At 50.6% G+C, this 25,301-nt stretch overlaps 1 protein-coding gene across 1 annotated transcript; it reads left to right on the forward strand.

Annotated features, from left to right (window-relative positions):
• Positions 1-1,991: 1,991 nt before the first annotated feature.
• SHC1 (SHC adaptor protein 1) lies at positions 1,992-24,249 on the forward strand. The gene is made up of 13 exons (XM_061572442.1): positions 1,992-3,825; positions 8,101-8,250; positions 9,815-9,885; positions 13,125-13,188; positions 13,929-14,048; positions 14,842-14,895; positions 15,752-15,803; positions 17,254-17,419; positions 17,861-18,086; positions 18,809-18,896; positions 21,343-21,426; positions 22,310-22,506; positions 24,020-24,249. The coding sequence occupies exons 1-13, from the start codon at positions 3,157-3,159 to the stop codon at positions 24,146-24,148; spliced, it is 2,070 nt and encodes a 689-aa protein (XP_061428426.1). The 5' UTR covers positions 1,992-3,156; the 3' UTR covers positions 24,149-24,249.
• Positions 24,250-25,301: the final 1,052 nt, after the last annotated feature.

Below are 25,301 nucleotides of genomic sequence, written 5' to 3' on the forward strand. Positions count from 1 at the left end.
AAAAAAAGTTAATCGTTAATGACGGATGAATGTACATGTGAAAATAATTTGATGTTCTGTACTGCGATGTCTTTGATCCAGTGCTGGGTGACGGCCTCCCCTGGGGTTTGTTTGACCATACTTCACTACACTTGCCAGTACGTGTCGGTGAAGACGCGACCTAACCACTGCGCCACCGCTCCGTGCCTTATTATTAATAGAAAAAAATGCGATGCTTGCTTTGTCATTTCCACTTGTTATTGATGTTAGTCCCGGCTGGGTAATACAACTAAATTATCCGGATTTGTAGCGTGGTGCGTACACCATTAAGGCACTGCTGCAGCCACACAAATACGTGTGATAAAAAAACATCGATTCCAACACACGGCATTGCATGCATGTATCCCTTGTTTAAGAATTATCGATGGTAATCTACGATGGGAAGCTGCCGTGGTGGTAACGGTTATCACACTGTATTTTTCAATCCAGAGGTCGCTGGTTAGAGATCTCCCTGCATTGCAGCTGAAGCAACGGGTGCAAGTTTCTTAAATCACCGCCTCTGTCCACGCAGCGGTATCAATGTGTTGATGCACGGGAAGTCGATCAGGAGGTTTGCATGTGGTGGGGTAGAGTGTGGTTACTCCCACCTCTTCCGAAAAGTCTGGCCTGCGTGAAAGAGGAGGTCAAAATGCCCTCTCTCTCTCGAGGGGTGCTCCAGAGCTCCCATCTGGTGGAGGCCCTTGTGCCAGCAGTGGCGTGAGCAGGCACTTTCAGGGCTGCACCTTTACCTTTTGCGAGCCGATGCGCCTTTACATCCTTGTTGGTTGTAACGGTGCGATGCAAATGCAGCGGTTGGGGGTCGTGGTGGGGAGGGGGCAGATGAAGACAAAAACAGAAAAACAGAAAGCTGCGTTGTTCCTAAATAATAATAAAAATCAAGGGACATCTGTGCTGAAAAGCAAAAACCGAAGAAAAAAAAATATCACAAATCCACCCCCAGCCCCTTCAATCCCACAGCAAAGGGGGGGGAAAAAACAACCGGCAGAAACACACAGTGCCTTTGTGTCGGCCATGGCGAGAGAACGATGCGGCGGATGTAAAGATTTTGTGAAGAAGGCGGCAGCGGGGTTTGTGCGTGCGGTGCTGGCCCGGGTGGAATGATGGCCGGTGGGTGGGTGGAGGGGGGGGGCGGCGGTGGTGGCAGTGGTGACCGGGAAAGCTGGGGGGCTGGGCGTGCAGAGAGGGAGGTGTGAGGGGGGTGGTTGTGTGGGGGGGCGGGGTGCAGGTTGGGGTGGCAGCTTCCCATCGTGTTGTACGTTGCTGCGCCGCTGGGAGGGCAGGATGACGGGGAGGCGCGGAGACATCCTGGCCGTCCGTGAACTCGGGTTTTACTTACTCGAGCCGTGGCGGTGGTGGGGGAGGAAGCTACTCCTGAATGATCCCATTGTGGTGGACACGGAGGGCAGGAGTGGAGAATGGGGTCTGATCCTGGTGCCTACCCAGGAGAGAGAGGTGGCAACTGAGAGTGAGCAACGAAGGTGGTTGGCGGAGAGAGGGGAGACTGAGCGTGGGCTGGTGCAAGGAGTTGTGGCCAGGGTGGGTGGGTGGGTGAGGTGGTTGCCGGCTAGGATAGGGTGTGGGGGTTGGGTGGGGGGATTGGTGGAGGGGGGGGAGAAGAGGAGGAGACCCAGGGCTCGAGTTGGGTTTTTTTGTCGAAGTGGAGTGCGAGAGGACAGGAGAGGGAGGTGGGGGGTGAATATTGTGCGAGTCTTTCTCTCGGCGAGCGTGGGCATGCGTGGGCCAAGGGGGAGAGTGAGCGAGTGACGGAGCGCGAGCGAGCGGCCGGGCGAGCGTGTGAGATAGACGGAGCGAAAGGGAGAGCAGAGACAAGAACAAGGGCCAGAGGAGGAGCGGCAAACGGAGCTCGAGGGTGGGTGGGTGGGGGGAGGGAGCGCTGGGCAAGAGTGCAAAGAAGAGAAAAGCTACAGGGGGAAGGAGAGAGAGAGGAGAGGGAGGAGGGAGGGAGACTGAGGGAGAGAGAAACCGAGAGAGAGAGTAAGTGGAAAGCAGCAGAGAGAACGGAAGCAATTTACTCCTTCCATTAAGACCTCTCGGGAACTGTTTCGTGGTACCGCGCTCCTTTAAAAAAAACGCATCCGTCGCTCTGGCCTTTATATTTTTTTTGCGCTCGACTTCTCTGCACCCACCGGCTGTGTGGAGCTCGAAAACACATGGGGTGTTATTGGGACGACGGCTGCAACGAGAGAGAGAGAGAGAGACAGGCGAAATAATTTGTCATCGTCGTCCGTCAAGCCCGCGTCAACACGCCGCCGACCACGAAAACGCTGAGTGATCGCGCGGGAGTTGAATCGAGCTTCTACGCGGAAATTTGCAGGTATCAGGCGGTTGGTAAATCTGACTAATCGTGCAACAGCGGGGGGGGGAACACAATAGAAACTCTGTTTTGCCGTCTTCTAAGGACTTGGTAAAAGTCGCTCCTTTAAACAGGACGCTCGTTAAAAAAATTAATCGGCTGCGTTCGGCGCTTTTCGATTGAAGGCCGTTAGTCGGCCTTAGGAGAGAGAAAAACGAAACGGGAACACTAATGAAGCGCAATGCCAATTGTTAGGAGAGAAGTGTTGACTTTGGCTGTCCCGCCCAGCTTAATGCGCAACGCAGACTCATGCCGGTAAACAAAATAAAAGTACGAATTAGTTTCGTTCCGCCAAGAATGCTCGTAAAAACCCGTAACGTTGGTGGAACGTTGAAGCTCTTCTAATTCCATCAAGTTCAGAAAAATCCAGCAAACCTCTCGTTGCTCTTCCAAGCGGGTGTACGAAGCTGTAGACCTGGGACTCGGGACGTCTCAGACCCTAGGGACAAATAAGGTGTTTGTGGTTTTCTCTCGAGTAGAACGGTGGGGAAAACGCCAGCAGCGAACATCCGAAGCCAAACAGACCGTCCTGGCACGGGACACTGGCGAGGAAATGGCGACCTCCCGACCACCGTCCCGTTTCGCCGGCACGCCCCGCGCTGGATCCGTTCTGAGTTCAGGGGCCTTCAGGACATGAGGGCGACCGTCACAGCAATAGCGGAGGCGGCGGTGACGGTGCCGGTAGCGACGGTAGCGGCGGTAAAACCCTCGGTCAACGCTCGCAAGGCGACCCGCCGGTCGGCATGATCTCCCGACCCAAGTACATGCGCATACGCGAGTCGGACTCCGGTGACGTCTCGCCAGAACCCGCGCCGGAACATCCGGCACGCGCCACCGCTGGCAGCCCGCCGCCGGACGACGCGGACAGGTGGTCGGCGCGATCGTGCGACCGGTTGCTGCCGCTGCCCTCGCCGGCGGAGCTGCCGGCGCCGAGCAGGAGCGACTCGGACGGGACCCCGCGATTGTGGAGGCGGCAACGTCGGCGCCATCTCTCGGACTCCGACTCCCGGCTCGCGTTCGCTCCCACCGCGCCGGGCGACGCGCCACCCGGCGCCGTCGGCGGCGGCGGATTTGGCGACGGAGAGGACGAAGAGGGGGAGGAGGATGACGATGTCAGCGAGGACAACGACCCAGAGGGGGAGGAGGACCGCGATGCCGAGAGGGGGCAGGAGGAAGAGGAGGAGACCACGACGCTCTGCGCGTTCCTGCCGCGGATGCGAGGGCTTAGCCGCGGCCGCCTGGGCCTGCGCTCGCTGGTGCGGGAGTTGGCCACCATCTCCCGGATGAGCTGTGAGGGCCCCGCGAGGGACGGCTGTGCGTCGCCGTCGCGCGCGCCCGTGCCTCCGGCCCCCTCCTCGGGCGGCGGAGGCGGCGCCGGCGCCGGCGGCGGTGGCGGTGGAAGCGCCAGCAAGGTGACCCCCCCTTGGCAATGAGAGTCACGCACTGCGCCGGGAGACGTCTAGTAACGTTCCGGGCGCTTTGCAACCGCTTTTTGAAAATCGGAATCGGAATGTTTATTTAGACTGGAGTAGGAGGAGGAGGAGTCTGATGAGGCTATGGGGAAGCTCTTTTTGCACAGATATCCTGTAGCAAGTTGCAAACAATACTACACAACAATAGGAGTGCAAAGTAGAGAGAAAGGTAAGCAATTCGCTCTAAATAAGTAAATGACAACAAATAATGTAAATACAAATTGCTTAAGTACATACATTGCTGCTGATTGTTCTACACTAAATGCAAGGCCTGGTGGCAAGGCAGCAAAACAACAACAACAACAGTCCCAGACCACGGCAAGACAATCGGCGTGTTTTGGCCGTTGTGGGATGCCATGGTCGTCTTGTGGCCCCACTCACCCTTCGTTGTGAGCTCTCCAAACTTCTATGTATGTTGAACTTCTTTCGCACCGTACGTAGCCAACCGTGCTAATCGGAGGTGCGGGGGAAGGACAACAAACTAAGCACAAAGAGCAGTTCTACAGAAATGAGTTCTCAATGTAGTATAGTGTATAGTAGTGGACAGTGTAGTGCGTAGTAGTGTATGTTCTAGCGTCGTGTATGGTGTATTGTATAGTAGTGTAGTGTGTAGTAGTTTGCATGTATATTGAACTGCTTTCGCACCGTACGTAGCGACCCGTGCTAATCGGAGGTGCGTGATGTTTTGACGGACAGGCTTGACAAAGAGGTCCCTGGTCGCAACCATTAAGGGGAGGATTTGGCCCAAAGCCCCTTTCTTGTCTCCAGCATGCTCTGCCTGCTCGGTTCCAAACGAGAGGCCTTTGGGACCAAATCTCCACTCGGGGTCTCGCACCAGAGACATCTTGCCAAGCATGTCCATCGAAAGGTTATGCGAGGGCAAACCCATGAGGTCGGAAGAGTTCGCAGAGAAGGGTGCAAGGGGTCACACTCGTGCATTACTCCTACGCGAGAAAGTTGTTGAAGTTCTTTGCTATTGTACAATTTTGACCGTCTTAATGGTTAGCCGGTGCGTTGCGTGTTTATTCTCTTAAGCATTTGCAACGCTGCTGCTGCGGGTATCGGCGGGAGTCTGACATGGGATTCCTCAACTCCAAACTCTTCACCTCGGCGAAAATAGCAGCGGATTTTTTACACCGTGACTGGGTTTGTGCAGCGTCAATTCCGAATTTTACTTAGGCTGCTTATATTGTATAAGGAACATTTGTGATATTCTATCGCCTCGAGAAAGAGTCCTTCATTGTGAAAACACAATCAGTGTGCACCGACCTTATACAAAATTGACAGGAAGTGACTAGAGCCATTTTAATGTTCATGGAGTGGTGAGATTTGTTTGTGTGCCCGTGCTAGGTGGATTATTACATTGATTATTACATCTGTCATCTGTCTGTCATCTCGGTCAGTTGACCCATAACCCCTGAGTGTCATGTGACTTCCTGCCAGCAGCAAGCCTTCCACACTTCACGTGATGGCGCACAAAGTGCACCTAGCCTGGCACAAGCCATGTTGACATCACGGCCACTTTGTGGCGAATGGGGGCTTTTGTTATTATTACACGGCAGCATCGTTGAGAGTGATTGATCATAGCTGATGATGATGATACATTTTTTTTTACTAGAAACCAAATGAAATACACAGGTAATTACCCAACATTCCAACCTAATAGAGTGGTGTGAAACATTCTTGTGCAGTGCTTCACCCTTTGACCTGGTAAAGCATGAGCCAACATTTAAAAACAGTGTTGCCCCTTGCATTAAAGCGGCACAGGTCTCCACCACCCCCTTTTTGCGGCTGTGTGGGTTGCCGCCGTCGGCTCTTGAAGACGGCCAGCGGTAGTGCGTGGCGAAAGACGGAGGGAAGAAGTGTGTGGCAGAACCAGAGGTCGCAAACGGGTTTTGATTCCTTACCCGTACCCGGCCGCACCAGGGTCGCAAACGGGTACCCGTACCCGTACCCGGCCGTACCCATACCCTATCCGTACCTGGCCGGGTACGTGTAGGGTACGGGTATCGGGTACCTGATTGCGACCTCTGGGATGAAGCCATGTTGCAGGCGCGGGTGGGTTGATTCTAGGAACTTGAATTGTGAGAAGAGACAAGACGTTGGGAAATGAGTGACAAACAGTTACTCACCAGTGACTCGTGGTCTACCCGTACCCGTACCCGGCCGCACCAGGGTCGCAAACGGGTACCCGGGTAGGGTACGGGTATCAGGTACCCGGTTGCGACCTCTGGGCGGAACCCGGCCATGCTCGCCGCACTGCGATTGACAAACGGCCGAGAAAACCTCTACGATGAATTGTCATCGTGCTCTTTTGAGGAAGCGACCCACCCCACGTCCCCCACTGCTTCCCACGTCTGCAGGGCGCCTTCCTCTGAACTCGCATCGGAAATCTGAAAGTGATTGCAAAATGTTTTCAAGCCATTGTCGACGAAACTACCGACGCTGGCAGGTTTTTGCTGCTGCTGCTACTGCAGTGTTTCATTTGAGATTTGCGGTCGCTCGGTGGCGTGGCTATTGAGTGTGCAAGCGGTGTAGCTGCAAAAGCGCCCACTGACCAGAGGGCCCCATGCCAAACACGCTCTACGGCTGAGACAGGTACACTTGCGTAGAGACCCACGGAATCACGCCTAGAGGCCCACGGACTCGCCGAGAGGCTCACATACTCTCGTAGAGACCCACGAACTCACGTAGAGGCCCATGGACTCGCGTAGAGACCGGCAGATTCGCCTGGAAACCCACGGAATTGCGCAGAGACACGGACTCGCGCAGAGACCCACGGTTGAGATGTCTTTTTTTCTATGAATATTTTGCGTTGCTTCATAACGCAAAGGAGACTTGATTAGCGTGAGATACTCTTATGACAGATTCCCACTGCTGGAGTTGATAGCGTCGGGAGAGTGTGAGTCTGAGTTGATGCCCTTACGGTGCTGGCCTTGCGTAGAGGGACTCGTTCAACTCGGGTCAGTCGCCTCCCTATCGCTCTTCTATCGCTACTGCCGTGGTCATCGTGCACGCACGCACACACACACTTTAGTCTCACCCACACCGCAATCAAACACCGTGCCGCACTGCTCCACTTCTTCCCCACCCCGTAATCTCGTTGCCAGCTTCCTCATAACTGCTCGATTCCAGACACGCAGTCAACTCTTTGTCTCTCTTGTACGTTTGGTCGTGCCGTCTGTTGCTGGTCGCTCGGCGTCTTTGACCTCTGCTCTGCGAACGTGATTATATAAAAAAAAAACACGAGGCCTTGGGGGACCCCCCCCCCCCTCTCCACTGCATCAGCAGTCCACAGTGCCAGGATCTTGGCAGAAGTAATTGGGGTTTACATTTTTTTTACTTTTTTTATGGTGAGACTTGGCTTGTCCTGGAGTGAACTTGTGTTAAAAAAAATCCAATGTCCCTATGAGGACAGGTGGTCGTAGTTATGTGCTTCAATGTTTTGCCCTTAGTTGAACCGTTAGCCGTTTAGAATGCGACAATTATAGTGTCCATGATGATGACGATGTTGACAACATCCAGCTGGTTGGGTTTTCTGATCAAGTCCAAAGATAAAGATGTCCCCCAGTGTAGCCTTTCACAGACCGGGCACCTATTACGGCAGGTACGGCACACACGTGCGTACATTGGTGCTGTCGTCACTGCCTCTTGCGAGACATCATCATCGTCGTCGTTGTCATTAGCGGCGAGACATCATCGTCGTCGTTGTCATCAGCAGCGAGCGATATCAGAACCAGGTCCCGGTGCCCCCCCCCCCCACCCATACCGCCCTTCACCATCCCGAGCTAAAACGCATGGTGAAGTATGGTCAAACATCAGGTACACCCTGGTGTCATCTGTTCCCTGAGTGGCATTAAATGGTACCCAGCACCGGCCTGCAAGCGGGCATGAGGCTGTCAGTAGGGGGCGATGTTGCTTATTGGTGAAAACCAATAGGTGGTGAAAACCAATAGCAACAGCAGCACTTTTGCTTTGCACTGCTACAGAGAGAAGTTTGCCTTGGTGTGATAGTCAACCAGAAATGTTAAATTCTTAGCGCTGGAGTATTGCCAAATGATGTGGTGCCGAACCAAATTTAACGTGATATTTTTTTTTGCGTGGTCTTCCAGTAAATGGGCTATTGGTTTAAAACCAACAGCAACGGAATTGTTAGTTTTTCCGAGTTGAGCAAATCTTAGAATTTCGCAAAAATGTGTGTCGCCACCACCGCAGGACTCGAGTCGCTACACGAGCGGGCGAGCGGGGAGGGGCGACCCCGGCGACGAGTGGAGAAGCAACGGCAACTTCATCAGCAAGCCGACACGCGGATGGATCCATGGTGACGATCAGATCATGGGCTCTGGCGTGGCCTATACTGTGCGGGTGAGACACGCACCCACAAAAGACAAAGATCCCCCGTTTGGCCTCAACGGACTGTTGGGTCAAGTGCTGTTATCGAGTAGCACCTATGAAGGCCGGTACGGCACGTTGGATTCCTCCAGTCTAAATAAAGATTCTAATTCTAGAAGACGCGATGATCACCATCATCCCCAATATCTGTGCAGCGAAACTCAAAATATCCACCACCAAAAAATCCGCATTACAAAACTCCACGAATCTTGAAATCCGCGTCCCCACGTACAAAAACAAAGATACCCCATCTAGCCTTATCAGACTGTTGGGGCAAGTGCTGTTAGCGAGTACACACCGTACACAAAGACAAAGACCCCCCGTATAGCCTTAACAGACTGTAGGGGCAAGTGCTGTTAGCGAGCACCTATAAAGGCCGGCACGGCACACGAGGGGGTGGGTGGCCAACACCACGCCCGACCGCCTTTGTTTCCCCAGCAGCGATGCCCCTACATCGTACCCCAGGTACTCATTTGAGACTTAGCTGACCTAGGGGTGGCCCAGGACCCGTTTCAGATAATTGTCACTGGTGTTGGCTCTACGTACGTATGCACACACGCAGCGTGCGGGCGAGACACGCACGGTGACGCCACGCATCTTGCTCCGATTGACGTCATCTCGTACGGGCTCGGAACCTGCGCCAAATTTTTGGGACCACCTCGAAGTTTTGTCTCTTGGCCACTTTGCATTCTGCCATCTTTGTCCTCATGTTAACTGACTCTGTGTGAATGTAATTTTACAACGTATTTGCCATTTATATTACGGGTTTTTTTTGCATCTTTTATTTGTGGACTGATTTTATCTTCTTGGTTCTTTCGGTAAAGTCACCGACTTTACCGAAAGAACCAAGAAGATGAATCCCTGCAGTCACGAAAGCTTTAAATCGAGACTGATTTTATGTTGTCTGCCAGCCGAGTCACCCTTGGGAAACAGAGCTTCTTAGCTCGATGGGCTTTACTCGGTGGGAAACAAACTTCTGATTGTTAACCTACGTCATCATCCCCAGTTAATTGCACCTGAGGACAGATGCGTTTTGGAACTGCGTTGTCGGATCCGTGCGGCGTTTGGACGATTTTCGCCCGCCTGCTTTTTATTTTGTTCATCGGCGTTGTTCAAATCGCTCGAGGACCCATTGAGGCTACTTGTCTGTTTGCAATCGAAGCTAACACGGTGCAGCAGCTATCCGCTTCTCTTGATCGGTCAAGAAGTCATCTTCCTGTACCCCCCCTAAGTTCGTCTCTCTACTGGCGGCCGGGGCGTGGTGCTGGCCACCCACCCCCTCGTGTACTGTACCGGCCTGTATAGGTGCTACTCGATTTAAAGCTTTCGTGACTGCAGGGATTCATCTCATTGGTTCTTTCGGTAAAGTCACGTAGAAGGGAAATACGTGACTTTACCAAAAGAACCAAGAATAAGAGAGATGTTTGTCTTGGTATGACAGTCAAACCGATATTTAATATTCTCAGAGCTGGAATATTGACAAATAAATTGCAGAACCAAATTTAATGCGGTGATATTTGTTGTTTTGGTCTTCCAGTACATGGGCTGCGTTGAGGTTCTCAAATCGATGCGGTCTCTGGATTTCAACACTCGGACTCTTGTGACCAGGTAAGAATCCACTGGTAGAATCTCATCCCCCTTTTAATCGAAGAATCGATGATGGTCCAAATCTGTCGTGCGTCGATTGAGCAGGGCGCGGTGCCTCATTAGCCGTTGGAACAATAGACCATCGCCGTGCAGGAAGTCGACCATAATTAACGAGCCTAGATGCTGCTTCCTGCTTGCGCTGTGAACCCTGCGACTGATTTCCGGCCACGGGAAATATCGGTGTCGAGCGATATCTGAACCGGTCCTAAGGACCGCTCCTCCAACCCCCCCCCCCCCGCTCTGTGTATGTACGTTGAACTTACTAATAGGGTTTTTCCCCTTTTTTCTGGCAACAAAACTGACACGTTTTGCAAGGAATCATGCTTACATTAACCACAATACTTGCAGTCAAATGCAAACAAAATACAATATTCTGATAATTTATGCTGTGGACCAATCAGTTTCAAAGACAATGCATAAATTATCAGAGTATTGTTTTTTGTTTGCATTTGACTGCAAGTATTGTGGTTAATGTAAACATGATTCCTTGCAAAAGGTGTCAGTTTTGTTGCCAGAAAAAGGGGAAAAACCCCTATTAGTATATTTTGGTACTGGCAAAGGAGGTCCCATGATATGTTGAACTTCTTTCGCACCATATGTAGCCAACCGTGCTAATCTCTCCCCAATCACCAACCTGCACTGTCCAGTAGTATGATGAAGTATGGTCAATCACCGACCCCCCCCCCCCCCCCCCACGATGAACCCTGCTTCAGAAGGGCTTCATCCAGCAGTGGAGTGACAAAGGGGTGGTGTGGAGTTGGGATGGTCAAACCTTGGCCACTCGCTTTTTCAGCCACCGATGTTCGCCGTGGCCAGAAATGAGCTAACGACTGCGCCGCCCCCCCTCCAGCTTGGCGTCGTGGTGTCACGTGACTCCCGCAGCCACTGGACGTGCTGATTTCTAGAGCAGGGGCGGCCAGCCTGTAACAGACCGAGAGCCAAAAAGTAGCCATGATTTCTGAAAAGAGCCAAATGCATATACAGGTAGTCCCCGACTTACGATGGAGATGCGTTACGACGACCCCATCGTAAGTCGAAAATATCGTAAGTTGAAGATGGCCTAGCCTACCCAGGAGTCTTAAAGGATGGTGATAATTTAGCAAAACAAGAGCAATTTACAGGACCGTACTGTATAAACTATATACTGTATGTGTTTATTAATTACAATAGTGTATTGCACAGTAACATTTTAAGTAAAAAAACAAGGTAAATTCTTAGCCTACCTATATGAACTGCAATTTCATTGAAAGTTTTTTCAGGAAACATTCCTATCTGCTATAAAAACTTTTAACATTCATTGAACACCGAGACAACTTAACTCCGTCGACCGCTGATGAGAGTGAGAGGCATCACCACACAAGGCGGGAGATGCGTACAGTACATCCCGGCAGCGTCCCAACGTACAGTATCGTATCTCGTACGCTGCTGCGTTTGCCTGCCGCGCGAAATGTAAAATATTTAACAATTTAGTCGTATCGCCATCGTAAGATCGAAATATCGTTAGTCGGACCATCGTAAGTCGGGGACTACCTGTATATATATGTGTGTGTGTATATATATTGACAGTTTTCGACACAGCATGGGAGACATTCATTATTCTTTGCTACTGTGATAGTGTGTCCTGCGCTACGCCCCCTTCGATAGTCACATGTGGTGGATTAAAGAGCCGAGCGAGGCTCAGGAGATGCCAGTTCGCCACCGCTATCCTAGAGGCATGTGGAGGCCGGCCAGGCATAAGACTTCACGTCTTCATAGAATTTCTGCGGGGAGACGCTTTGACAAGACGACTTTTGACAGTGGCAATCGCCTTCCTGTCCGGTTTCTGGCGTTGCGTAGGCCTGTGCGTGCGTACACGCGGTGGGCCAGCAAAACCTCTGTCGCAAGAGGCGCAGCGGTGGTTGGTAGCGGAGGCGGTGGTGGTAGTGGAGGTGGCGGTGGAATTGTTAGTTGGCAGTGGTGGTAGCTGATGCGGCTCTGGCGGTCGTGGAGATGGAGGTGGTAGTGGTGGTGGTAGTGGCTGTGGTGATAGTGGAGGCGATGGTGGTAGTGGAGGTGGCGGTGGAAGCGGTGGTGGTAGCAGTGGCGGCTGTGGTTGTAGTGGAGATGGAGGCAGAGGTGGTGTGGTAGTGGTAGCAGCTGTGGCAGTCGTGACGGTGGAGGCTGTGGTAGCGGTCGTGGTGGTGGTAACGGCTGTGGTGGTAGTGGAGGCGATGGTGGTAGTGGAGGCGGCGGTGTAAGCGGTGGTGGTAGCGGTGGCGGCTGTGGTTGTAGTGGAGGTGGAGGCAGAGGCAGAGGTGGTGTGGTAGTGGTAGCAGCTGTGGCAGTCGTGAAGGTGGAGGCGGTGGTAGCGGTCGTGGTGGTGGTAACGGCTGTGGTGGTAGTGGAGGCGATGGTGGTAGTGGAGGCGGCGGTGTAAGCGGTGGTGGTAGCGGTGGCGGCTGTGGTTGTAGTGGAGATGGAGGCAGAGGTGGTGTGGTAGTGGTAGCAGCTGTGGCAGTCGTGAAGGTGGAGGCGGTGGTAGCGGTCGTGGTGGTGGCGGTAGTGAAGGCGGAGGCGGTGGCGTATCATGAATAATTTAACGGGGCGAGCAGCAGACGGCCGGATGGCTTTACCGCTTGTAAATGCATTATTGATTTTTTTGCCGAGGCAAGCGGATGCAAGGCGAGAGACGCCGGGGTTTGCAACTTGGCCGAAGCCGTGGGCCTGCCCATTATTTATTTGTTTATGACCGGATGAATTAATGAATAAATTAGCGGGTGATTCCTTGGACTAATGGGTAGACGAACGGGCGGGTGAGTCAGCAGGGGCGTGCGTTCGAACCGGACGAAGGCTGCGGTCCTCGAATAATTGAATGAACGGATGAATGGATGGACAAATTAATACATATATACACGGATGAATGAATTCATATATATGGATGGACAGATGGATGGATAAATTAATAGATAGATGGACGAATGGATGAATAAATGAATGGATTGGTGGTTGAATTAATAGATGAATGGATGAACAGATGGTTGGACGTATAGATTAATTGATCGAGTGATGGATGGATCAATGATCACATGGATGGAGGGATGGATGAATGAATGGGTGGATGAATGGGTGGTTGGTTGGTTGAATGAATAGTTGGGTGAGAGAGTGAGCAGCGAGCCAGTGAGCAGGTGAGTGAACGTTTGTGTCGGCATCGATTCCCGCAGGGAGGCGATTGGCAGGGTGTGCGAGGCTGTGCCGGGCTCAAATGGATCTTTCCGACGACGAAAGGTAAACCCGATCTCTCAACCGTGCTGCCACCACCGTCTTCGTGAGATGCGCGCTGTTATTTGTTGATTCCTGTTCCCCCATTTGTCTGCTTCAGTAGATTGTAACACCGTGTTGTGTGAAATATAAGTCCCTCTGGAAAATAACTCACCTGTCCCCCAACTGTTTTGTTTTAAATGCATGGGGGAACAAAGGGAATCTTACAATCTGGAGAATACGGTATTAATAATAATGACGATTTTTTTTATTTTAACAATGTAACTACTTATTCTTGATTCTTTCGGTAAAGTCACACCTGATGATGATTGCTTGTGTTGCAGTCGAAACGTCGTGAGAATTTTTATTGTTTTATTTTTTTATTATTTTATTCTTTCCCTTCTACCTGACTTTACCGAAAGAACCAAGAATATGAATCCCTGCAGTCACGAAAGCTTTAAATAAAAATTTTACGTAACTACTGTTGGCCACATCTCTCAGTGCTGAAGAATTACATGGAAATTACTCAATTGGGATCAGACACCGCAACATCACCCCCGACGGTGAAAACTTGGCAGGACCCGTCCTGAAACAGAGTCACAAGACTCATCGAGGCTCTCCTGGGTTATCGAGCATAAATACAACTCTGATGTTAAAATAAAAGGTCGTATTATTTTAGACGAATGGCTCTCCCTCGTAATTTTTGGATCGTGCCTTTTGCTGAGCGGAAGTGATCCCCACTGCGCGTGTTCTCCGGCACCGGCCAGGGCCCGAGCCAGACGCTGGGCGACGTCCTGGGCAAGAGCAACCTGCAGTTCGCCGGTCTCGACATCATCCTCACCATATCCATCTCCAGCCTCAACCTCATGACGCCCGAGACCAAACAGGTGCGTTCGTGTGCGTTCTTATACTACGCATCTGTGTGTTTGTGTGTGCGTGCGTACGTACGTGTGCATTTGTGTGGCTAGTGAATTGCCCCAACAGTCTGTTCAGGCTGTATGGGGGATCCTTTGTCTGCGTACGTCTGCGTACGTGTGTGTGTGTACGTGGCCTCAAGGTGCACATGGCCTGGCATAAGCGTCGTGGTGACGTCACCGCCACTTAGTGGCGAATGGCGGTTGCTGTTGTGTACGTGTGGGGAGCGGTAGTGTAGCGGTTAGCGCGCTGCGCTACAAACCTGGCGACCCGGGTTCTATTCCCGCTCACGGCCAACATCGGTGACGATTATCTGAACCGTTACTAGGCCTCCCCTAGGTCGACTCAGCCTCAAGTGAGTACCTGGTGCGATGTGTAAACATCGCCACTGGGGAGACAAAGGCGGCCGGGCGTGGTGTTGGCCACCCACCCCCTCGTGTACCGTGCCGGCCTTTATAGGTGCTCGCTAACAGCCTTAACAGACTGTAGGGGCATCTTTGTCTTTGTGCACGTGTCTACTCGCTATCAGCTCTTGCCGCAACAGTCTGATAAGGCTAGACGGGGGATCTTTGTTTTTGTACGTGGGGACGCGGATTTCAAGATTCGTGGAGTTTTGTAATGCGGATTTTTTGAGTTTCACTGCACAGATATTGGGGATGATGGTGATCATCGTGTCTTCTAGAATTAGAATCTTTATTTAGACTGGAGGAATCCAATAAGCTGTCGAGCTCTTTTTCACAGATGTCCTTTTTGCCCGTCCCACAGATCATTGCCAACCACCACATGCAGTCCATATCCTTCGCTTCAGGCGGAGACCAGGTATGGCATTTGTCTGTCGTCTCTCCGTGAACTTATTGTTGTGCATACTCTTTGTTTTTTTCGGTGAAGTCACGTAGGTAAAAAATAAAATAAAATAAATGAAAACAAATAAATTAAATCACGACGTTTCGGGCGCAACACAAGCGTCCGTCATCAGGTGGGAAAGCATGGCCTACTGCTGATGCAGACTGTTTTAAAGGTTTTAATTGATTGTAGCCCAAGGGTTATAAAGGAGTGGCTGGGTCTATTGATGTTAATGTGAGAAATTAGCATGTAACTGTTTTTTACCTACGTGACTTTAACGAAAGCTTCAAATCTAGAATTATTGTTGTGCACTCTCTCAGCCGCCATGTTACCATCACGGTGGCTAAAATGAGCACTACTTTGTGGGGAACTTAAAAGCGGTTCTCCTTTGGATGAACTCGCCCCTGCCATACGAATGTGGAATGTCCACCGCTGGCTCTACGGGGGCTGTAAACAGAAGATGAACACCAATGCCTCGGGGCTCTTTAGAAATGGAAATGACTTTGATTTTTGACTTGTGCAAAATATGTTTTATTGTGAACATACCTGCATTGTTTTAACAAACAAACTCAATGCATTCATCAATAACACTGCCTGAATACACTGCCTATTTGATACTTTTCCAAATATTTGCTTTGAATGTTGTTTGCTATGAAGAAGGTTCATTGCCCAGTACTTTGCCTATTACGAATATATGTATATTTTTTCCTTTCAAGGCCATGTACGCCGAGTTTTAGTGTTAACTCTGCTTGTGCAATGCTGCCAACGTAGCAGCATGGGCAGATATATAATTCCGTCTTGTTTGATATGTTTGTGTTTTTTTGCAACATAGGAAACGACCGATTACGTTGCATATGTGGCCAAAGATCCTGTGAATCAGAGAGGTGAGCCAACGCAGTTAATGTTTCACTCGGCTATTCACTTGCCACGCATCCATTCACTTTTCTTCACCCATTCACCATTCGCTCACTCGTGCATCCGTTACCTGTAAAACGGAGTGTGCAGTACTTATAGCGGTAAACTACACAAATTGCATGTTATTTACAGCTTGTGTTTGTTCTTTCATAACGAATTTTTTGTCCGGAAATAAAATTGCGAAAGTTTTAAATTGGCAAACGAATTTCACGGAATCTCAACATTTGTGAAATGGACGATACGAAATTTCGATTTAAAGCTTTCGTGACTGCAGGGATTCATCTTCTTGGTTGTTTCGGTAAAGTCACGTAGAAGGGAAATAATAAAATGATAAAAATGAAACGCCCTTGCTCCCCTAACCCAGCTTAAATATACGCTGCCAAGCCTGGTGGTGTTCATTCAGACGCTGTCTTTCCAACAGACCTGTTCTTCACCTGAGGACGGCTGCTTGCATTGTAGCCGAAACGTCGTGAGAATTGTATCTTATTATGTTGTATTTTTATTATTTTATTATTTCTTTTTCACGTGACTTTACCGAAAGAACCAAGAGGACAGTACGAAGCTAGGAAGTCAGAATCATATTTCCCGAGTTCATTGAGATAAGAAGTTTTTTTTCAAGGGCGACTCAGCCAGCAGACAACATCCGATAGAGAGACTCGCCCCTAACCTTAGGAATGTGGCATTTACACCAGTGGCTCGGCTGTAAATAGAAGATGAGCGCCAATGTCTCGACTCAAATCAAATTAACGAGTCGTACGTAACATGATAATTGTTTTTTTACCCTTTTATCTGGCAACAAAACTGACACCTTTTTTACAAGGAGTCATGTTTGCATAGACCACAATACCTGCAGTCATAATGCAAACAAAAAACATAACTCTGATAATGTATGCACTGTCCTTGAAGTTGATTGGTCCACACCCGAGACAGCTTTCCTTAGAGCCTAGTCTCACATGGTGTTGGACCAGATGACGCCAAAAGGCGCACAACTCAAAGACAATGCACCAGTAGAGTATGTTTGCATTATGACTGCAGGTATTGTGGTCTATGCAAACATGACTCCTTGTAAAAAAGGTGTCAGTTTTGTTGCCAGATAAAAGGGTAAAAAAAAATTATCATATTTTTTACTGGCAAATGAGGTTCCAATGGTGCATTCGTAACATGTTATCCGTGAAGACCTACTTGCGCCTGTCTGGCATCGGCATGTCGCTGTCGCCCACAACACACGCTCTCTCTCTCTTCTTTTTTTTTACGATCAGTGGAAACAAGAAGATGCTCGGTATATTCGGCACTTTGCTTCGTTCATCATTTCGTAAAAAAAATTGTTTTACATTTTTAAACTTAGCTTTATGTAAAACCCCCACCTCTCGCTCACTCTCTCACTCTCTCGCTCACTCTCTCTCTCTCTCTCCGGGGCAGCGTGCCATGTGCTCGAGTGTCTGGAAGGGCTGGCGCAGGACGTGATTTGTACCATCGGGCAGGCCTTTGAGCAGAGGTTCAAGCAGTACCTCAAGAGTCCAGCACGACCCGCGGCCGTTGCTGCCACCACCAACGCCGCCGCCGCCGCCGCCATCCCACACTCCAGGTAACCCACACCTCAGCCCCTTCCTAACCAGACCTCGGCACCTCCGGTTAGCACGGTACATTGTGAAAGAAGTTCGTTGTACTTCGATGCATACCTCAACCGCGATGTGCAGCCTCCCACGCGCAGCCACTCCCACGCGCAGCCAAGCCTGCCTGCAACCTTGGTTTTGGATTCTGGTTGTTGTTTTTTGTTTTGATGTCTTGTCCAAAACAAAGATTTTTTGGCATCTTCTAAGTAGACTAGGCCTCAAATAAGTACCTGGTGCGATGTGTAAAGATCGCCACTGGGGAGACAAAGGCAGCCGGGCGTGGTGCTGGCCACCCACCCCTTCGTGTGCTGTGTCGGCCTTCATAGACACTACACGCTATAACAGCACTTGCCCCAACAGTCTGCTAAGGCTACACGGGGGGGGGATCTTTGCCTTTTGTTGCCTCTCGTCAGGCCGGAGGGCGGCGATGGTGCGACGGAGAGAGAGGAGGACGAGGAGGAGGTGTCCAGAGCCACGGGGCGTGACCACGAGTACTACAATGACCTCCCCGCCAAGGAGCCCCCCCCTGGGGGGCTGGTGGACGCACGCACGCTGGAGGGGGCCGGAGGGGGCGGGGCAGGAGCGGGGGGCACTGCGTGGGCCGGGGCGCGACCACAGCGGCCTCCGCAATCGTCCATGGTCAGCGGCTGTGCGGTGTGTGTGTGTGCGGTGTGCATGTGGTGTATGCGGTGTGCGTGTGCGGTGTGTGGTGTGTGTGTAGCGGTAGTACACCTGTTAACGCTCCTCTGTTAACGCGACCGAGTTGGATTCCTGCTCACGACCAAAACCAGTAACGATTATCTGAACCGGTCCTGGGCCTCCCCTAGGTCGACTCAGCCTAAAATGAGTAAATGGTGCAGTGTGCAAATATTTCCACTAGGGAGACCAAGGCGGCTGGGCGTGGTGTGTGTGTGTGTACGCATTGTGAGCCTAAGAATATTTTAATCGATTAATCATTTTGCGCTGTGGCGGATTGCGCTGATCCTTCGCTGTGTTTGTGTGTGTTTGTGTGTGTTTGTGTGCGCGTGTGTGTGTTTGTGTGTGCGCGCATGTGTGTGTTTGTGTGCACGTTTGTGTGCACGTGTGTGTGTTTGTGTGTGTTTGTGTGCGCGTGTGTTTGTGTGCGCATGTGTGTGTTTGTGTGTGTTTGTGTGCCCATGTGTGTGTTTGTGTGCGCGCCCGTGTGTGTGTGTTTGTGTGCGCATGTGTGTGTTTGTGTGCGCGTGTGTGTGTTTGTGTGTGTTTGTGTGTGTGTTTGTGTGCGTTTGTGTGTGTTTGTGTGTTTGTGTGCGCGTGTGTGTGTTTGTGTGTGTTTGTGTGCGTGTGTTTGTGTGCGCGCGTGCGTGTGTTTGTGCTTGCAGGCAACAAGAGGCGAGAACGGGACGGCGGCGGGGAAGTCTGTGTACGACAGCAACGCGAGCTACCAGAGGCAGTCATCGAGTGCAGCCGGTAGTGCACACAGCGAGCACTCTGCATAAGGCTCATGGCCATCGTGTTGTCATCACTACGCTTGCTTGCCCAGCAAAGCCTCACCCGAGTCTCAAGACTCCTTTGTAGGAGGGTCTTGCCAAGCCTTCGCAGTTGGGAGGGGGAGGAGGGCGGAGGGGGGGTGACGATTGCGATGCGTTTTTTGCGGTGTAATTTTTCAGATTTGGCACAATTTGACCGTGAACGCCACGGGCACGCAATATTGCCTGCCTCCTCTTTGAGTGACATCGCGGCATCTATAGCGGCTACTGTGAGGAAGAGGAGCACGTGGATTAGGGAACGCACGCGTTAGAGACATCGTCGCTACGGTGGCGAGAGGTTAAATACCTCGCCTGGTATACAGGAGTGTGTGGGTTCGATCCTGACCCTGACGATGTTTGTATATTTGGAGTTTTCATGTTGTCGTCGTGGTCGCGTGGATTTTTCTCCGTGTCCTCCGGTTTTTCCCTCCACGTTTAGAATCAACGTCACATCAGATTATTTGGCTGCCATAGATTTCCAGGTGACGATAAGCCACTTTGTTGAGCTATCATTTGTGGCCAGGTCGCTTCTGACAAAGAGCTGTATAACTCGGTTGGCTTTGCCTGGTAAAACAAAAGCAGTTTAGTTTTTTAAGTCTCTGATTGTTAAGTGGTGACGTAAATGGGCTTGGGGAGGGCACGCGTCACGGCTCAAACAGATGGCGACCGAGACCAACGAAAATAACCGTGTAACCAGTCGTGACCTCGCAGGAGCAACCGATTGGATGTGAACTCGATGTTAACCCTTACAATGCATACTCTCTGGTTCCCATATTCTGATTATTAAGTAATTTAAAACAACGATGTTGAACGTTTCCGAATGTTTACAATACGAAAATAAAGAGCGCGTGTTGTTAAATGCAAACTTCAGGGCGTACGATTTTAACTTCGTTTCAAACAAAATTGCTGGCAACCCGGACGTTCTATAGACGTGACCGTCCGTCTGTTTCTCCAACCAGCCAGTCAGCAAAACTTTATTTTTTTTATGTAGCACCATTGTAAAAAGATAACCAGATATTTAGTTGGATTTGATCTTGATTTAAAGCTTTCGTGACTGCAAGAATCCATACTCTCTGGTTCTTTCGGTAAAGTCACGTAGGTATAAAATAAAATAAATCACGACGTTTCGGGCGCAACACAAGCGTCTGTCATCAGGTGGAAAAGCGCATGGTCTGCTGCTGAGGCAGACTATTGTAAAAGGTTTGAAATGGGTGTAGCCCAAGGGTCATAAAGAAGTGGCCAGGGCTGGTGATGTTAATGTGAGAAATTAGCATGTAACTGGGTACGGAAGTGGCTATGTTAATGTGAGAGATTAGCATGATGTTAATGTGAGGGATTAGCGTGATGTTAATGGGAGGGATTAGCATAATGTTAATGTGAGAGATTAGCATGATGTTAATGTGAGAGATTAGCATGATGTTAATGTGAGATATTAGCATGATGTTAATGTGAGAGATTAGCATGATGTTAATGTGAGAGATTAGCATGATGTTAATGTGAGAGATTAGCATGATGTTAATGTGAGGGATTAGCATGATGTGAATGTGAGAGATGAGCATGATGTTAATGTGAGAGATTAGCATGATGTTAATGTGAGAGATTATCATGATGTGAATGTGAGAGATGAGCATGATGTTAATGTGAGGGATTAGCATGATGTGAATGTGAGAGATTAGCATGATGTTAATGTGAGAGATGAGCATGATGTTAATGTGAGAGATTAGCATGATGTTAATGTGAGGGATTAGCATGATGTGAATGTGAGGGATTAGCACGATGTTAATGTGAGGGATTAGCATGATGTTAATGTGATGGATTGGCATGTTGTTAATGTGAGAGATTAGCATGTTGTTAATGTGAGGGATTAGCATGATGTGAATGTGAGAGATTAGCATGATGTTAATGTAAGCAATTAGCATGATGTTAATGTGAGGGATTAGCATGATGTTAATGTGATGGATTGGCATGTTGTTAATGTGAGAGATTAGCATGTTGTTAATGTGAGGGATTAGCATGATGTGAATGTGAGAGATTAGCATGATGTTAATGTAAGCAATTAGCATGATGTTCATGTGAGGGATTAGCATGACGTTAATGTGAGGGATTAGCATGTGACTGTACGCTAGGAGAGCGGCCTAGACGAGGGAGTGCAACCCAATGGGTGCAATCCAAAGGACCTGTGAGCATGGGACCGCAATCCAAAGGCATGAGAGAGTGCAATGCAAAGGACATGTGAGCATGAGAGATCTAAGAGAGAGGCATAGAGAGAGAGAGAGACACAGAGAGTCGGAAATAACAGCTGACATAGGCAGGTAGGAGGGGGAAGACTTTACCTGCTTAATAACGTCCTTCCTTACAATGCATTTTTGTTTTCTTGTTTCCTTCAGACGGCAGTGGAGGAATGCGGCCTGGGGCCCGCGTGGAGGCCACAGAGGACCCGAGCTACGTCAACACGAGCGACATGGACGGAGGTAATGGGGATTCGTTGTTGAACGCGGCCGATAAGTTCCTGATGAGTGCCACTTTAAGCGAAGTACCCCTTGACGAATGCACATTACGGGGCGTAAAGAAATACAAACAACGCTACTTTTGAATCGCATTTGCACTAGAACATCAGCCTGCAGTCATCCCGTGGCGGAACAGAGAATTGAGATGAGAGAAAGTCGCCCCGTGCTGTATCCTTCTGCGTACCGTATCATTCCGCTCAAGCCGAGCAGCCCAAGAAAGTTAGTTAGTCGTCGACCACTCAGAAACCGCGTTATGATGGGGGGCGCGAGTTCCTCGTTATAACGGGGGGCGCGTTCCGCAATTTAAGAAAAGTATTCCGTCTTGGAAGAACCGCGTCGTAGCGAGAACGCATTAATAGTGCGTACGCCGCGCGTCAAGCGAGGACTTGTCGTACGATAATTGTTGTTTTACCCTTCTATCTGGCAACAAAACTGACACCTTTTATTACAAGGAGTCATGTTTGCATAGACCACAATACCTGCAGTCATAATGCAAACAAAAAACATAACTGATAATGTATGCACTGTCCTTGAAGTTGATTGGTCCACACCCGAGACAGCTTTCCTTAGAGCCTAGTCTCACATGGTGTTGGACCAGATGACGCCAAAAGACTTGTAAAAAAAAAGGCGTCGGTTTTGTTGCCGGATACAAGGGTAAAAAACCAATTATCATATTTTTTACTGGCAAATGAGGTTCCAATGGAGTGAATGACTTGCCGTACGTTCAACCCCTATGTACAAACAACAATGGCGGCGAAGAAGCGCTTCGTAACGCGCATGACGTCGTCGTCGTCGCACCCCCCACCATCGTCTCACTCCGCCCTGTCCACCCCTACCCCCGGCCCAGGGGGGCTGTCCTCGGAGCGGCTGCGGGGAGAGCCATGGTTCCACGGCCGCGTGAGCCGCGGCGATGCCGAGAAGCTGCTGAGCCGCGATGGCGACTTCCTGGTGCGGGAGAGCGGTTCCACTCCGGGCCAGTACGTCCTGACCGGCATGCAGGGCGGTCGGCCCAAGCACCTGCTGCTCGTCGACCCCGAGGGCGTGGTGAGCGGTGCGGCGTGGCGCGTGTGCAGTCTGTGGCAAGGTCACGTGCACGTGTGCACAGTCGCTTCTCCCATGATGCGGTAGTTGCGTTCCTGAAGAACGCCGCGTTATTATAAGTAACGTGTAATGTTGGGTAAAGCACAGTCCGCGATATGAGATGCATATGCAGGCCGGACAAAGACTGTGAGGGCACGTGGGCAGCATTTAGAAGCACCCAGCAGCATCGCGTTATGTCCAAATCGCATCCGCGTTGTGAAAAATGTGTTCCCTAATACGTTCATCGCGTTATGTCCAATTCGCGTGATGAAAACACGTGGCGTCATAGAAGAGCAGCAACTATATGTTGAACTTCTTTAGCACCGTACGAAGCACAATCGTTGTCTCTGTGACACTGTGGGACGATTGTACCGGAGCCGGTGTCTTCCGTCCGTGCCGCACGGTGTGGCAAAGTGCTACGCATTGTGTCGCAGAGACGCAATGGTGTGCCGCAAACACGCACCGTGCCTTGCGCCACGCGGTGTCATGTCACCGTTTGGGCGATCGTGCCAGAGCCGCGCACACTGCCGCCGCTACGCATTGTGCCGTGGCTCGTGTGTGCCACAAGCTTGCGTTGCGCTACGGACGGCCGCACTCTGCGACACGGCGATGCAGCGTGCCAAGGCTACACGCCGTGCTGTGTGCTACACATTCCGCCACGGCCGCCCTGTACTTTTCCACGGCTGTGCGTTCTGCCCGTGGTAACTTTACACCATGCCACAACCGCTGCACTTTGTCATAGCTACAGACTGAGTGGTGACCGGTACGGTGTTCAGCGGTGGCATAGTGTGCAGTCGCCACACACACTAACCCTAACTCCTACCTTAAACTACTAAAACCCCTAGTACCTAACTCACCGCGAACGCTAAACCTGACCCTGGACGTAAACCCTAACTCTAACCCAAATGCTAATCCAATCACAAACCACAACCTTAACTCAAAGCAAAAACGCAAGCATAACCCAAACCTTAACCCACTCTAACATCAAACCAAAAGTCTAACCCTAACCCCAAGCTACTAACTAAGTCAACCAAAACTCCAACCTTAACCCACTCTAACATCAAACCAAAACTCTAACCCTAACCCCAAGCTACTAACAACTAAGTCAACCAAAACTCCAACCTTAACCCACTCTAACATCAAACCAAAACTCTAAGCCTAACCCCAAGCTACTAACAACTAAGTCAACCAAAACTCCAACCTTAACCCACTCTAACATCAAACCAAAACTCTAAGCCTAACCCCAAGCTACTAACAACTAAGTCAACCAAAACTCCAACCTTAACCCACTCTAACATCAAACCAAAACTCAAACCCTAACCCCAAGCTACTAACAACTAAGTCAACCAAAACCCAACCTTAACCCACTCTAACATCAAACCAAAACTCTAACCTTAACCCCAAGCTACTAACTAAGTCAACCAAACCCCAACCTGAACCCGCTCTAACCTCTAACCCCTTCTCCCGCTATCCGCAGGTGCGCACCAAGGACCGCAAGTTCGACAGCGTCAATCATCTCATCAGCTTCCACCGCGACAACCAGCTGCCCATCATCTCGGCCGGCTCGGAGCTCTGCCTCAAGCAGCCAGTGCATCGCAAGCTCTGAGTCAGCGACGATGGTGGCGACGAAGATGATGATGACGATAATGACGACAGCGAAAGCGGTGATGGGAGGAGGAGCAGGAGGCGAATCCGGGTCATGGGTCATGGAGGATGGGAGGGAGTGGTGGTGGGGGGGGGGGGCGGGGGAACAAAATCTCGTGGATGCTCGCCGATCGCTTGCACTCGTTTCGGGCTGCGCGCAGTGACGATTGGGGTGTCACGTGTCCTCGAAATAGCGGCGGGCGGGTGTGTGCGCCGCCGCCACCTCCTTTACGAAAACCCACGTTACGCTCACAAAGGCCAAATTTAGGCAGTTTACAGCGTGCGATGTTATTTGCGTGGCCTTTTTGCTATTATAAAAGTAAGAATACTGTTAGCTTTATGAATGAAATTAAAAACAAACAAACCCACCATTGACAACCACCACTTCTGGAACACAGAATTCAACACGATGGCAGATATTGCGCAGGACAGTCACGGAAGTGGGCACAGCTCTGGCGCGTGACGTTTCAGCGCCGCGTGGGGACACGGCTAGATGACAAGACTGACTTGGTCGCACTACCGAGCTCTTTGGGAGTACAAAATTCGAATTAATAAAAAAAACTTTTTCCCATTTTTAGAGTTCCTTCCCGATCAACGCTGTTATATGCGAGACACCACGGTTTATCCACCAGAGTTATTTCGAGGACACAGCAATGCGGGAGGGGGGTGTGATGTCTCTTGTTGGTTTGGGATCTCGAGTGAGTTGGAGAGTGAGCATGTGAGCCAGCGAGTTTCGGCTTGCCCTTTAATCATCGGAAGATAGTGGTGGTGGGGTGGCGGTGGGTGGGGTGTGGTGAGAGCGTCGTTGTGGGCAGCGGCACGGCGTGTCGATTTGCCGATTTGAAATCGATTCGTTTATACGATCACGGCGCAATGCGTGCGCGCCACTCGGCTGTTTCCGACGCGTGTTGCAGGTTTCAAACGTGTGCACCGTTGTGGTTCGGCGGCTGCCGGGCAGAGGTCGCAAACGGGTTTTGATTCCTTACCCGTACCCGGCCGCACCAGGGTCGCAAATGGGTAACCGTACCCGGCCGGGTACGGGTACCTGTTCCCTACCCGTACCCTACCCGAAATGAGTCACAAACGGTGACTCACCAGTGACTCACGGCCTACCC

Source organism: Lethenteron reissneri, chromosome 50, assembly GCF_015708825.2.
Source record: "Lethenteron reissneri isolate LAM-NWPU_2019-01 chromosome 50, ASM1570882v1, whole genome shotgun sequence".
NCBI lineage: Eukaryota > Metazoa > Chordata > Hyperoartia > Petromyzontiformes > Petromyzontidae > Lethenteron > Lethenteron reissneri.

Bases quoted from the DNA above. Each gene is read 5' to 3' on its own strand.
- SHC1 (XM_061572442.1), top strand. From the start codon at position 3,157: ATGATCTCCCGACCCAAGTACATGCGCATACGCGAGTCGGACTCCGGT. The intron at 14,049-14,841 runs GTGCGTTCGTGT...CCCGTCCCACAG, and splicing joins TGACGCCCGAGACCAAACAG to ATCATTGCCAACCACCACAT. The intron at 14,896-15,751 runs GTATGGCATTTG...TTTGCAACATAG, and splicing joins TCGCTTCAGGCGGAGACCAG to GAAACGACCGATTACGTTGC.